General features: G+C 41.5%; 1 protein-coding gene across 1 annotated transcript in view; it reads right to left on the minus strand.

Moving 5' to 3' along the window:
• The window catches only part of PUDP (pseudouridine 5'-phosphatase), a 937,915-nt gene that overhangs the window by 366,214 nt on the left and 558,246 nt on the right, over positions 1 to 13,455 (minus strand). Inside the window, exon 3 of the mRNA XM_078657972.1 lies at positions 8,095 to 8,324. Within this exon, the coding sequence (XP_078514098.1) occupies positions 8,095 to 8,324 (230 nt within the window). The remainder of the gene's footprint in view (positions 1 to 8,094; positions 8,325 to 13,455) is intronic.

A 13,455-nucleotide genomic window follows, 5' to 3' on the forward strand; every position in this document is an offset into this window, starting at 1 on the left:
GGTAGTCCTTGACTCCCTGTGTTGCTGCCATGATATCCTTGAGCGTCTGTGCCTTTTTCTTGTGTGGACTGGTCTGTCTTGTCCACCATGTCCTCCATGGCTGGTTTGCGTGATTCCTCATAGGGAAGGGTATATTTGTCCAACTTAGTTTGTTGCGCATTGCGTGACCCCCTTCCCCTGGTTATCTCGCAGGGCAGATGGTTTGTTCTCACTATCTGTAAATTAGTCATTATTCTGACATACAGTCAAGCCCTCTAATGAGTTTAAAGCAATTCGTATGGCTAACAAATGTTGACATAATAAAAATATGCAGTAAAAAAGATAGTGAAGCAAAACAGTATGTTCAGGAAAAAAGACCAGTGGGGGCTAGCAGGGGCTCAAGACTCTCCAATTGACCCATGCCTGCATGTGTGACCACAAGGAGTCTTTGCTTCAGATAAACTATATTGCATGATTCTAATCATTAAGTGAGTGGGCGCAAAGCAAGCTGTATGCATCATTGAAACTGTAGCAACCAGCAAGTGATTAGTGAGTGGACATTCTTTAGCACAGTAACAAGTAACAATTTATAGTCAACCAGTGTTGCAAGTGAAGCCATTAAACTGCATGACCATACAAGAATCACCGTATACACTGAGCCATATTCAAGTTACTGGTAGGAACTGGGCATATAATGCTTCACGTGGACTATTGCTAGAACCTCTAGAGTAATTAGACACCACCATCATAAACCTGACCACACCTAGGCATATTGAGCAGCATCTTAATATTATTCATAGCGTCGTGGTATATTTGATAAGCACCCTGTTTATGGACCATGGAAGGACTTAAAAATGGACTATTTGATAAGCCCCCCCTTCAGAAATGATTTTAAAATATGTGCGCTTTCTACTTCCTATGAGTTTATAAATGTTCCAAGGTCAGAGTTGAACCTGTTAAGAGGCATACTATGGATTGAAGTCCCTTTGCTTTATTTATTAATGAAAGGATGTAACTTATCATTGATCACTGTGACACACCAATCATTCCAAGGTCCATCCGAGAGCGAACACGATCAGGTTCCTAACTCAGTTCACGACACAGGGACTGGTAATAAGGTTATTCAGTGTGTCTATGAGTCATCTCTGTCAATAAGTCTCAGAGGCCCTGCTGAATTTCAAACTGACAATATCCATTAATTCCTAGATTTCTAAGTGATAGAGTCTGAAACCTGTTTTCCAAGTGTACGGCCTTATTCTGTTCTATCCTTTAGAACCTTTCTGAAGACTGAAAAGAATACAAGTTATTAGCATAAAAACAAACTTTGAGATGTTAATCCTTTGGAAGATGGGCAAGGAGAACAAGTTAAAGAATAAACAACTGGGTGAAGAGCACTGAGGGACTCCCCAACGCATTGGCTTCGCCTCACATATAAATCGTGCAAGCCTGATTTACTGCAGTCTATCAAACAGATAGAGTTCAACCTAGTTGAGCATTGCTCCGGAAATGCTCTCTGATGCCTGACGGTAAACGAAGATAGAATGGTCAACAGTGTCAAAAGGGTCTGGAAGATCTAATAAAAGGCCTGCTCTGACACTGTCCCCATCCATAATTATACACAGATCATCCAGCATCAATATCACCACCATCTCCGTGCCCATATCAGCCACGGATCTGGCCTGACAGTCACCTAGCACAGAGATCAATTTGACCAATCATGCACTTGTGGAGGAAATTCATCTTTGGGTAATCTGGATATGTACAGAATGGAGTAAATTGACCTGTATTTCAAAGAGTCATTAGGATCAACACTGGGCTTAGAAGGGGGGATCCAATAACGTTTTAAGGAGCTTTAGAACTCGCTACTGCTTCGATAAGCATTAATAAACTTAGAGACTAATGGTCAACTTTTTCTTTAGTTGTAACAAAATTAGGGAATGCGAGGCTTGCTAGGCTCTGGCATGGTTGCGCTTCTTTAGAGCTCTGGCACAGTCATCTCTCTGGGTCCTCAAGCAGCACAGGGATTAACAGCACTGCATTGAAGGGCTTCCTGGAGCTGCAAGGGTGCTCCCTGCTTTCATGGGGAGACCCCAGTGGCATTTGCAGATTCTGGGTGCTACTGAAACTTTGAAAGACATGCCCTTCTAAGAAAGGACCTAGGCAGCCACAGAACAGTTTAACCTAGGCCCAAATGAAGACACATATGGAGCAGCAGAGTGCGCAACACCCCTCAGAGGAATCGGTTGACCGGGGATGCTCTCTGGGTACCACCATGCTGCAGAAAACAGTGGCACAGGAAAAGACAGGGAGGCAGTGCTGAGAAGCATGTGGTGCATCCAGTGTCACTGATGGAGAATCATTGTTGAGTTTTTGCCATTATATATTGTTCACATGCTTGATCCTGGCATGAGGGTAATGCTTCTACATAAGCCAAGGTAGGGTTTCTGATTGGTATTTTCAGTCTTGTCGGTTGAGTTTTTGTTGAGGATTGGAGTTTAGCACTAATTACCTCCTGCCTCCTCTCTCTTTCCAAGCCACTGTCTAGGGTTGTACTAGACAGTTAGGTAGCCTGGGCAACAATCACAAGGCAGCTATTTCTACACAATTGTGAAAGTTACATGTTCAACTGTACAGAGATATACAACATTCTAGGTTCCGTAAATACAGTGTTTGAAACATGAAGACACATTTATTACAAACTAGTGCACCTCCATTGAAACACACAAAACATTAAATGCTAAGGCAGAGTTATTATTTAACCTTACTTGCATTAGGCACACATACTTAGAGTGGCTCAAATGTCATTCGGGTTTATTTCCTTCTGCAGCTCTCAACAAATGACCATAGTCCTTGACTGAAAGATTGCATTATTTCCTCTTCCGCTTGACATTTTCACCATTGTGAAGGCCTACCATTATGAATTCTGGTTGAGTCCTAAAACTTTCAATGATTAAGTAGGAGTATGCTAGCACAACACATAAATGAATATGGATTTCATATGGCTGAAGAGGGCCGCTGTTTTAAAAGGGAACAGAATGGGTGTAAGAAAGAGATTCCCGTAATCCAACAAGTGTTTAATAAAGGAAACCTTAAAAACTTTGCTTAAATTCAAGTCATACAATCGTCCCAACGAAGCCCAAGGTGAGTGTTTCAAACGATTCAAACATGAAGACAAGGCAATATCTGCTTCTTCAACTAACCCTGTATTAATAACTTAAACTATCTACTCATTCATGACTTAAAAACCTTCTACATCACTTCTTCTGTACAAATTAATAGAAAAACACACCTGCCAACCACCCAGATATTCTCACATTCTAAATTGGGAAGAGTTTTGAATAATACGGCCACAGACAATTTGACCAATATTTGATCATAAAAAACCTCAAGAGCAGCTCGCAAAGTACAATCTCTTTCTTTTTTTTAAACCTTGCAGCTTTTAACTCAAGGCAGACTGTTCAAATTCAATCCGGTACCTAATACTTAAATTCTGAAAATACATCAATGGTTTAGCCTTTTAGAGCACAGCCTGGTCCTATGTTGTTCATTAACTTCACTCTAATCAACATTTCTAAAATACATTCCAGATTTTTTCTTCAAAAGACTATACACCTGATGAAGGTAATAAATACCATGCCTCTTCTTTTAATGAGTTTCTAAGTAAGTACACTATTATGATGATGACGATTATGACAAACTCCATCCCTGTCTTGCCCAGGGCACTACCGATCAGTGAAAGCAGAAGAATCATCCAACATACTTATGTTAGTGGCGCCTTATATGTCACAACCATCGATTGAAACAGGCCCTTCTAAATAAGCAATCTTCACAAAACGAATAAATAATAGTAATTTTCTTTAATATACCATGCGCTACCACATTAAAAAAAGTTGTAACAGTAGTAATAACAAGTGCACTACTATCAATTCGCAGAATATAAGAAGATTACATGGAAACGAGAAATCGAACCTATGATCGCCATGTAACAGATGCCAGTAGGTAGCACTTAACCAAGAGTCTTCTATCCACCTTTAACAGCAGCATTGTTCCCATGCACAGATAGTCTGACAATCAACTGACCTCAATTTCATGAGTGCAGAAACATCAGAATACACAAACCCTAGCAAATTACTTCTATATTCATTATATTTTTATCTTCTAGATATCCCATTCTTGAATTATATATGCATTTATTTTCAGTTTATGACAAAACATATAAATGCACATCTATTAATGTTGTTATTCATTACATCATCATAATTACATCTGTTTGAATCATGCTTTCCTGTACAAATTGATTTTTCCTTTCCAGTGATTGTTTTTAAATACTGATCGAAGCTTCATAGAACTCTTGGCTTTCTCACGTATTGCTTTTAAATAATGGGCACAGTTTCACAGAATGTAAGTAAGTGAAGGCTGTCTGGGCTTTATTACTAATTGTTTAAAATGAAAATTTTCAACAATGTTCAAACACAATATATAAACTAGAACAGAGCATAATAAGATAGAGAGGAACTATGTGCCAGGGATCTGAGACTGAGGGTCATAGAGAGCTGCAATGACCTTCCTTTCGTTAGGGCTACGGGGAAGGCACATCCATCCTGCCTTTGGCTGTCTTAGCTACAGGCTTGCACATGAGAATAGCATCTGCTGTTTCTTTGCTGAACATTGGTTCTATTGTTCAGAAGAGATATGTCAGTTTGAACCATATTTAAAACTTAAAGTTGGCCCCTTTTGGTGCTAAGTTTAGGTGAATCAGCAAAAAAAGGTTGCGATGGGGATATTAATATTAAGAAGCTTTCTGATACCATCACAATGCGGCAATATTTTTTTACTATTCTGCCCCTGATATGTCGATCTATCTCGCTTATTTTTCTAATAGTTACTATTTACATTGTGTGCATTAGGAAAGGATTTTGATTTTAAATAACTCTTGAAATATGTTGCTGGTTTCCTAGTGTTCTTGAGTGTGCCTTTCCATGGCGAAAGAGGGTTTGAGTTCCACTAACTATCCCAGTGAAAGCTCACATCACTGATCATTACCTAGAATGCATGTCATTCAAGTAGGGTTAAGTGGGTTGTGGGGTGGCTGCAGTCGACTGGGGTTTCTGACTCAGTTTGCCAAACTGAGTGAGTACTTACTGCCAGAGGATATATAAAACCCATTTCCGGGCAATGTTCTGGAGAGAAATCTAGAAAACATATTACTACATCTTTTTCTCTACACAATTTCCTTCCCTTTTGAATATTTTCATTTGTTGTACTTGTCTTTGCTGTGTGGGCCTCTGTGCCCTATATTTGATCTACAGTAGCCAGTGACTATAAACTCAGCAAAGTGGGTAGGTATGCAGTTCCCACAGGGGTTGTAGTGTTTGCTCCAATATCTAGTAGGTCAGATCCAGCGTGAATTCCCTTTTTGGAATAGGAGCCCTCACACAATCAAAAGCATGTAATGCTTCATCATAAGGCTATTGCTCCTCGTCGAGTCGGTGTGGCAATGCTCGATGGGCACCCTCAAGGGGGCTCTCTAGCAGAGATCTTTTTCCAAAGAAGCCATATGTGAAGAGCCTGTGTAGGGCCCTAAGTATAGATGTGTGTGTGATGAGAGTGGAGTGTGTGACTAAAACGAACAGGTAAGTCTCAGGACCAAAACCTATTTATTCAATGAGTGTACCTGTCCTGGTAAAAAGTAATGGGGGCCACCAGTAGAAATAATGGACTTGGGTGGCAGAAAAAACAAAGGGTCAACATGTTTCTTACCTCAATTTGTCGATAAATGATCAGGGCAATTCTTCAAGACCAGAGGGATCGAATTCTATCTACACAATGCTTGGAACCATTAATATGTAGCATTTTATCCAAGCAGAAGCGTATTATCTGATTTCCACCATCAAAACCTGCATAGACTTGCCTTTTTGACCTAGCCAGGTAGACACAATTGTGGTTGCTTATATGCCTCATCTAGATAATCTAGAGAGGAATGCTGTGATTTCAGCATAATAGTCCTAGCAAATTTTGCACAGTGACCTAGCCAGCATCCAAAGCCTCAGCAAAACACTCTGGATGGAATCATTTCTGACACCCTGTTTTCATCAACTTCCTCCTCAAAATGTCTTCAACTTGTACACTTAATTCTTCTCTTTTGCTGCCTCTACATAAATCATATCAATGTTCCCTTAGATAAAGCAAGTCCCTCAACCTTTATGAATTAAAGTAAAACCATCTTTACATTGATCTCTAAAACTTTATTCTCTTGGGTCTTTCATTCTGTATATGTTCAACATTGTATATATACATATGCAGAGTTTGACTGGGGATTGCTTGCATCAATAAAAAGCTGTGGGATTCTGGGAGGTTCATGGTATATCCCTGTGACTCAAACTGTGAATCAGTGTGACAGTTTAGCTCAAGTTGTAAATCAGTGTGACAGTTTAGAACGCTGGAAAACTGGTAGATATACTGAAGACAATGCAATAGCAAACTACCAATAATGTCTGGTAAAGGCATTCTGTTAAAACATTCCAATGTCTGTCTTTCTGTTCACTTTGTTTTATCTTGAACATTCTACCCAGAGTGGGTGGAATGTTCTTCTTCCTCGGCTATATTGGCTATTAACCCCTTCCATGCTGGGGTCGGCCATTGGCCGACGGCTGCATTACCTCGCTGGTGCTACCGTCGGCCAATGGCCGACGCGGCCCCGCCCGTTTTGCGGAAGTGCCGCACTTCCGCAAAATCGGCGGCGGAGGGGTTAAAAATGCTTCCTCATTACATTCCCGCACATGGGATTATGGCCTACAACTTTGGTAGTGTGTGTTTCCATTGGTAGTGGGATACAATGTTAAAGCTGATATGAGTAATGCGTATGTAAGCATGACATAAAAAGTACCTGCACTGTGGCAGACTACTGTTGCTTCAGATGCATGATGCTAGCCCACCAACCTGATAGCCATTGCCTGGTTTCTTTAGTCTGATTTCAAGCGGACAACACAAACACAATGCTGTCTAGTATAGTATCTAATCTTTCAAAAGCTTCTGCTGCATTAACTACGTTCTCTCCAAATGTCAGCCCTTCTCCTTGGAGCAAGGTTCTTGCCACATTAAACACATAAAATAAATTAAGGTGTCTAATGAGAAGAGTGGAGTTCCACAACATCCGGAATACCGGAATTAGAAACCTAACCATAGGAAGAACAGGGATTCCCCTGTACATGTGTGAAAAACCCTCTTTCCAGAAAGAAAAATTATTTTCTAGAGTCCCCTCACCCACCTGGGTTACTCCTAGGTAGCATGCTTCATCATTGGGGTCCTCTCAATCCGCTGCGGATTGAGGTGTGCTGTGACTTGCGAACTACATAGGAGCACATCGTTTTTGGAAAATATGTGTGGAGCAGTGATGTGGAGTGGGGAAAATAGGTTAAATATACCTCACTAGTGAGCTCATATTTTATTCCTGCTCCAAGTCAGTATTTTTTAAGATCAGGGGATTAATACTAGGGAAAGACCTAACCATAATGAGTATGGTGTCCCGAGTACTGGGTCAACATGTTTCAAGCTTTCCTCTAAAGCTCTTCTTCAGGACCACACGAGGGCCAGCCAAAAGTATCCTGTGAATAGGAAACAATGGGGTGCACACCTAATGTGTGTTCATCTGATATTTAATACATACGGTTTTACACTGACACGCTGTATTTTTGTTTAGGCAGAAATATGCCTCATGATCTGCAGGGGTAGAGGGGCTTGTAGTCACACCTTCGTCAAAGCACTCCTCTCGCAAACTGACCTGATTGCAGGTGCGGTCTCCAGGGGAGCCATCTGCCTAAACAAAAATACAGCGTGTCAGTGCACAACCGTATGTACACTTTTATTAATACAAATGTCTACCCAATAATGAACAAGTCAAGCTTCATGCCAATAAGAACTACTCACTTCATATCTTAATACTTCCTTTTTTTCTTGTTACTCTTCTGATGAAACTCAATAAAATAAAATACAACAAAAACAAAGAAATGCACTTATACTACCACTGACATTATGAGGTTTAACAAGCAGTAAGAACCAATAAAATGCAATACTGACTCTACATGCTGAACTTTAAAGTGTTTAAACGCCCCCTACCTTTACCAGTGGTGGCGGTGGATTAAATCGCTGTGCACAGACCAAGAACGCGTCTGGATGTGGCTTGCCGTTCTTCACATCAGGGTCATCTCCGAGCACTATGTGATGAAACAAATTGAAGAAATCCTTGTGCCGGATTGTTTTCATATCAAATGTTACCTTTGCTGAACTTGTAGCAACAGCCATCGGGATCTTATATTTCAGCAGATGATTGACCAATTTCTGTACCCCTGTTACAGGAATAATAAATAAAAAAAAAGGTTAAAGGGAAGCAAATTACACATGGGAGAAATATCTACGGTGCCAAGTAATGCAAAGTTAGGGCAAGCAACAGTTATGTCTTTATTTCCTATAGAAAAACCAAGCATCTGCAATGGAATAGGTCTTGCATTTATGCGAGTTTGAGCTATTGGCATAGTAAATGACATTTATGTTTTGGTTTTTAAAACATTAATAAAAGGCATTGTCATTTACAATAGCTTAAACTCTCGGAAGTGCGTGACCTATTGCATTCCAAATGCTTGAAGGCATCGCTGAGTTGCCCCCTTCTGTCTCCCATGGCCCCTGAGGAGCTCCCCATTTGCTACGAGTTAAATAAACAAGCTGGTGGTCAAAACTGTGCAGAGAGACCCTCCTGCAGTAGAGAAACTCATTAAAGAAAATAGTGCTCACAGACTAAGGAAGACATACCGTGTAACAACCGAAGTAAAAGGGCCAGTCCTCATGTGAGGTTACAAATGAAGACAAGGCAGTTCTAAGGAGGGACTAAAAAGCCTAATAACGAATTAGAGGCTAGCATTTAAGAAGGACAATGACACCAGCCAATGACAAATATGGGCAGAGAGTGGGCGGGGCTTCAAGTACACACTCCAATACAGTATGGCTCGCAGTGCAAGCAATGCCTAGGCTCAACCTAACAAGAGGCTGTAATAAATGATTTAGACTCCAGATCATGAACTTCCCAGGCAAAATGTTGGAAATTTACTCACTGTAGTTTATGAGTAGGTTTTGAGTACTTTTCTGACTCACAAAAATTCCAGCAGCATTTTGGCTAACTGTGCCTGTCGTTAATTGCCAGGACTATTCCCATGCAAGGCCATTTAATAATCCACTGCCTTTCAGCTAAATTCACACTAAGCAAATACCAGGGTGTGAATTATTAATTTGGAAAGGGGTAGCACTTAGCAACTTATAAGAACACCTAGGTTAGGCCTCAGCATATTTCTCATGTGAAACTCTGCTCAACCCCTGGTACCTGTGGCATAAGTATCAGAAAGCAATGCCCCAGAGAAATTTGTGTTCAGTCCAAACAGAACTAACAATTATCAAAGTCAAAAAAACAAAACAATAAAATTCTCAAACCGAGTTAAAAAAAATAGACAAATTGTTAACAAAAACACACCAAAAGACTCAAAATTGGAGAAGAGGGAAGCAGAGATATGCTTTTTAAAAAATGTAAGCTAAAAAGCGCCTACAAAAAGTAAAGCTCCATGGGAAAAAAATTAGACAAGGACTGTAGGGAGCGCCTACCAGCTGCTTGGCAGCAGCGGGCTGAAGCCCCTCCATATGATTTTGAATGAGTAATGACACGCTCACCTGTGGGCGGAGTGATGAGGCACGCCCACTCAGCCTAGGGAGACACGCCATCTGGTAATTAAGTGGGCAGATGAGGGAGTGGTATAAGCGACATCGATGCCACCAGCATTGGACACCCTTGTATTATCCCCCTCATTCCTGGTCAGGCTCACCCCGTAAAGGTTAGGGAGACCATCAAGGATTGTCTTAAGGGGGCAAAGAGTGGAACTCACAATTGCCAGACCAGAAGCTCTTTATCAAAGGCTGGTAGATGGCCTAATGGGGGGGGTAGGTGAAAATGGCATTGTGAATCCACCAAGGTAAAGCTAATTGGGAATAAGGTATGTCCACATCACTGGTTCTGGCTAGGCTTTCCAGGGTATTCCACACTAAGAGAATGGTGCAGTCCAGTGAGAATGGAAATTTAGGCTCACTATGCTCCAATGGCGATAAAAGAAGACAGATAATACCATGATATGTGCTGTCGAACTGACTTTGTGCTAAGTAACAAGCATTTCTGAAGCTCTAGGTCAGCAGGAAAACTTAGAGCTGTCAACTTAGAAGTTGCCTCCGAACCACCCAGACATAATGACATTAACAAAGGAGAATCTAATAACGAGTGAGCAAACTTTTAAAGAATGAACTGCGAGAAGAGATCAATACTGGATGTTTCTATTTGGCATTTCTTTTGAATTTCAAAATAAATTTCACCAAACCTCAAATTGAGCACCTGGATCCTGGGAGTAAAGTTAGACAATCAACCTGATGATACAGATCTAAAAACTGGGAGAAATTAAAAGGCCCTCCGGGTAACCAAAGGAGTCAGGAACTCCCAGACCACAGCAAAATCAATGGACAAAAAACAAGGCCAGTCAGGAAGGAGGTGTCACCATACCCATAGGACTGAGTCTACGTTGACGAAGGAGGATAAAAGGAGAGGGGTGGGCACCCAGAGTGCTGTGGGAGATGAACTGGACTTGTTGCCACCCTGTCTTCATCCAAGCTGAAACTCCAAAAGACACAGTCCCCACATTTGACACTTTGACTTAATATTCTTTGATTTAAGCACAATAGTATATTGTAAATAGGCTGTGGGAGCCCCACTAGTGAGGTAGCGCCAATAATGGTGCAGATATTTACCAGGTCACTGTCTGGAGACGTTCCTCAAATTATGAGGCACGACCCTGGCACTGGAAGAATTATCATGAGGTTCAAATGATAGAAATGTTTGATTTGACAAGATGGTATGGGGAAAGGTATAGGGGGGACTGACCTTCACTGTATCCTATCAGGAATGTCCTCATGTCTCACAGAGGGGTCGGACTATGGATTGATACAGGCAGATGAGTCCCTTAACATGCAATATTCAGAAATAGAGTATCATATGGAGGAGTCTTCAGATGGTTGAAGTAATGACACAAGGCTAAACTCCCCTAACAAAAGAACACAAATATGGCAGTACATTTGGAAGGAAAGGTTTCATATAGTGGACATTCAGGAAACTAACCAAAAGAGCCCGCAATAGTCAAGATTTCAGCACAGGCCACATTCTCAGGCATACTACTTTTCAAATCACAACCAGCACAATGGGGTGGCCCTGTTTTCATGTATAATGAGCCCACACACCCATTCGGAAACCAAATAAGATAACAAAGGCTGGGTTGTTTGTCAACTTAAAGGGAAGACGTTGACAATAGCTACAGCCTGTACTCTCAATTTGAGCCAAGATAAAATAGTAGACACCCCATCAGGGTTTGCTGAGAGAGATATTATCCTCTTGGCCAATTTTAACCCTGTTTGTACCATGAAAAGCAATAGAATGGGAAGGACACCACATTCAAGAGCATTCTCATGTAGGTTAAAACACACAACACGGGAATTGGACCTCCTTGATATCTGACGAGCTCAATATGAGCCTGACTACACATTTTTCTCATTTGTTCATAGAATGTACTCGAGAATCAATTATATTTTGGTTAGCAGTACAGCGATCTCTGTAGATTTCCTCGTGGAGGAAATCACGAGTAGGGAAAGGAAGGCTTTCCTCCATTGAGCTCTACGTTTTGTGAAGAAAATGATGTCAGTGGTCGTAATACCTTTATGTAGTGAGAAGTATGGGTCAGCAAAAGGTGTTTCAGGGTGAGATTTTAAAAAGTTATGTTTAAAGCGTTTGGCAGATTTTTTAGTGAGTTGCGGCAGGTAGATGATTTTGAAGGTGTGAGTGCCTGAAGGTTCCATGCTGTGAGTTGTGATGTAGATCAGAGAGAACGGAGAGGGGAAGTACCACTAGAATAGATTCAGCTTGAGGTAATCAAAGACACTCTAAGATAGTCTAAGATGACCGACTCATTGGACGAGGTAGTGCTGAATAGATCTGAAGTCCTTTAACTATGTTCATCGGATGTGGGACAGGCCTGTTTCACTGTTAGTTGAGTTGAGGGGGAAACAGTGTGAAGCCTAAAGTTGTCCTATTTCACTGTGGGGCAGGGAAAGCCCTGATTAGTTGTAAGATGATAACAATAGAGGAAGGGCTAGTGAATAGCTTCGGGGATGACCATTGGAAGAGGGGGTCCCATTGGTTTTATTATTTGTGTCCTCGGCAATTTTAAATGCAGGAAATCAGAGCCAGTGAGTAAATAAAGTAAAATTCCCATAGGTAAGATTACCTTAAAATAATGTCGTTGCTGAGGTCGTTTCAACAATGAAACAGTGATCTGCAATTCAGTCGAGCCCCATGTCATGCAAGAGGGCTATCATGCCAAGAGTTAAGGATGCAATTAGAATAGTTACATCAGGGGATAGCCACCATCGAGATCACTCAAATTGATCAAAAACGTTAGGGAAGGAAAACCAGTTACTCTTGTGAAGGTGGTTCCCAGCTGTGACTGCCGCTAAGAGGGATAAACACCCGAAAGGGATCCCAAGCGTCAGGAGCTCTTACGGGAAGCTCCTACCAGTCGGCCATTTTGTGATCTGTTACCCTCTGAAATGCTCCTATGGAACCCGAAACCTGGCAGGCATCTGTTATGTAATGGTATACAGATTTGTAGAGCACACTTTAACCTAGTAGGGTATCCTGGTGCTGAGCAGGTGTGTACCGAGCCAAACCTAGGGCCTAGTAAGACTACTCTAAAAGTTGGGTGTTAGACCTGTCATCATTGGCGTGGGTCTCCCTTCCATTTTTTGCTGTTGCCTCTGATGTTTTTGCTGGTTTTAGATGTTTTGGTCACTGTGCCACTGCTGTTCAGTGCCACAGTGCAGGTGCTCCCTATGGTAAATTGTTGTATGGATTAGTGAATCCATGATTGGCTTATTTGGTTTACTTGTCAGATCCTAGTACAGTGCACTGCGTGTGCCCAGGGCTTGTACCCCAAATGCCGCTGGTGGGCTTTCAGCACTGATTGTGCCACCCAGCGGAGCAGCTTGTAAAGTGTGCCATTGCAGAGCCTGTGTGCAGTATGGTACTGCCATGTTGACTTGGCAAGTGCACCCACTTTCCATTTCTACCTATCAGACACCCCTAAGGTAGGCCCAAGGGCAGGGTGCATAGTAGATAAAAGGAAGGTCATGCCTGATGTGGGTGGCATGTCCTGATAGTGAATTACAGCCATTTTCGTTTTTCACTATTGCAAGGCTACCTGCTCCCATAGGCCAGAATGGACAGTTTGATTATAACACCCTATAATCCTAACTTTCCCAGGGAACATGGTAGAAAAACGAATTTAGCATGCCTGAACTCAGAATGATAAAATAAATCTTTTAGTGAAGTTGGTTTTAACATTCTGT

The sequence above is a fragment of the Lissotriton helveticus genome, chromosome 8, assembly GCF_964261635.1.
Source record: "Lissotriton helveticus chromosome 8, aLisHel1.1, whole genome shotgun sequence".
Taxonomy (NCBI): Eukaryota; Metazoa; Chordata; class Amphibia; order Caudata; family Salamandridae; genus Lissotriton; species Lissotriton helveticus.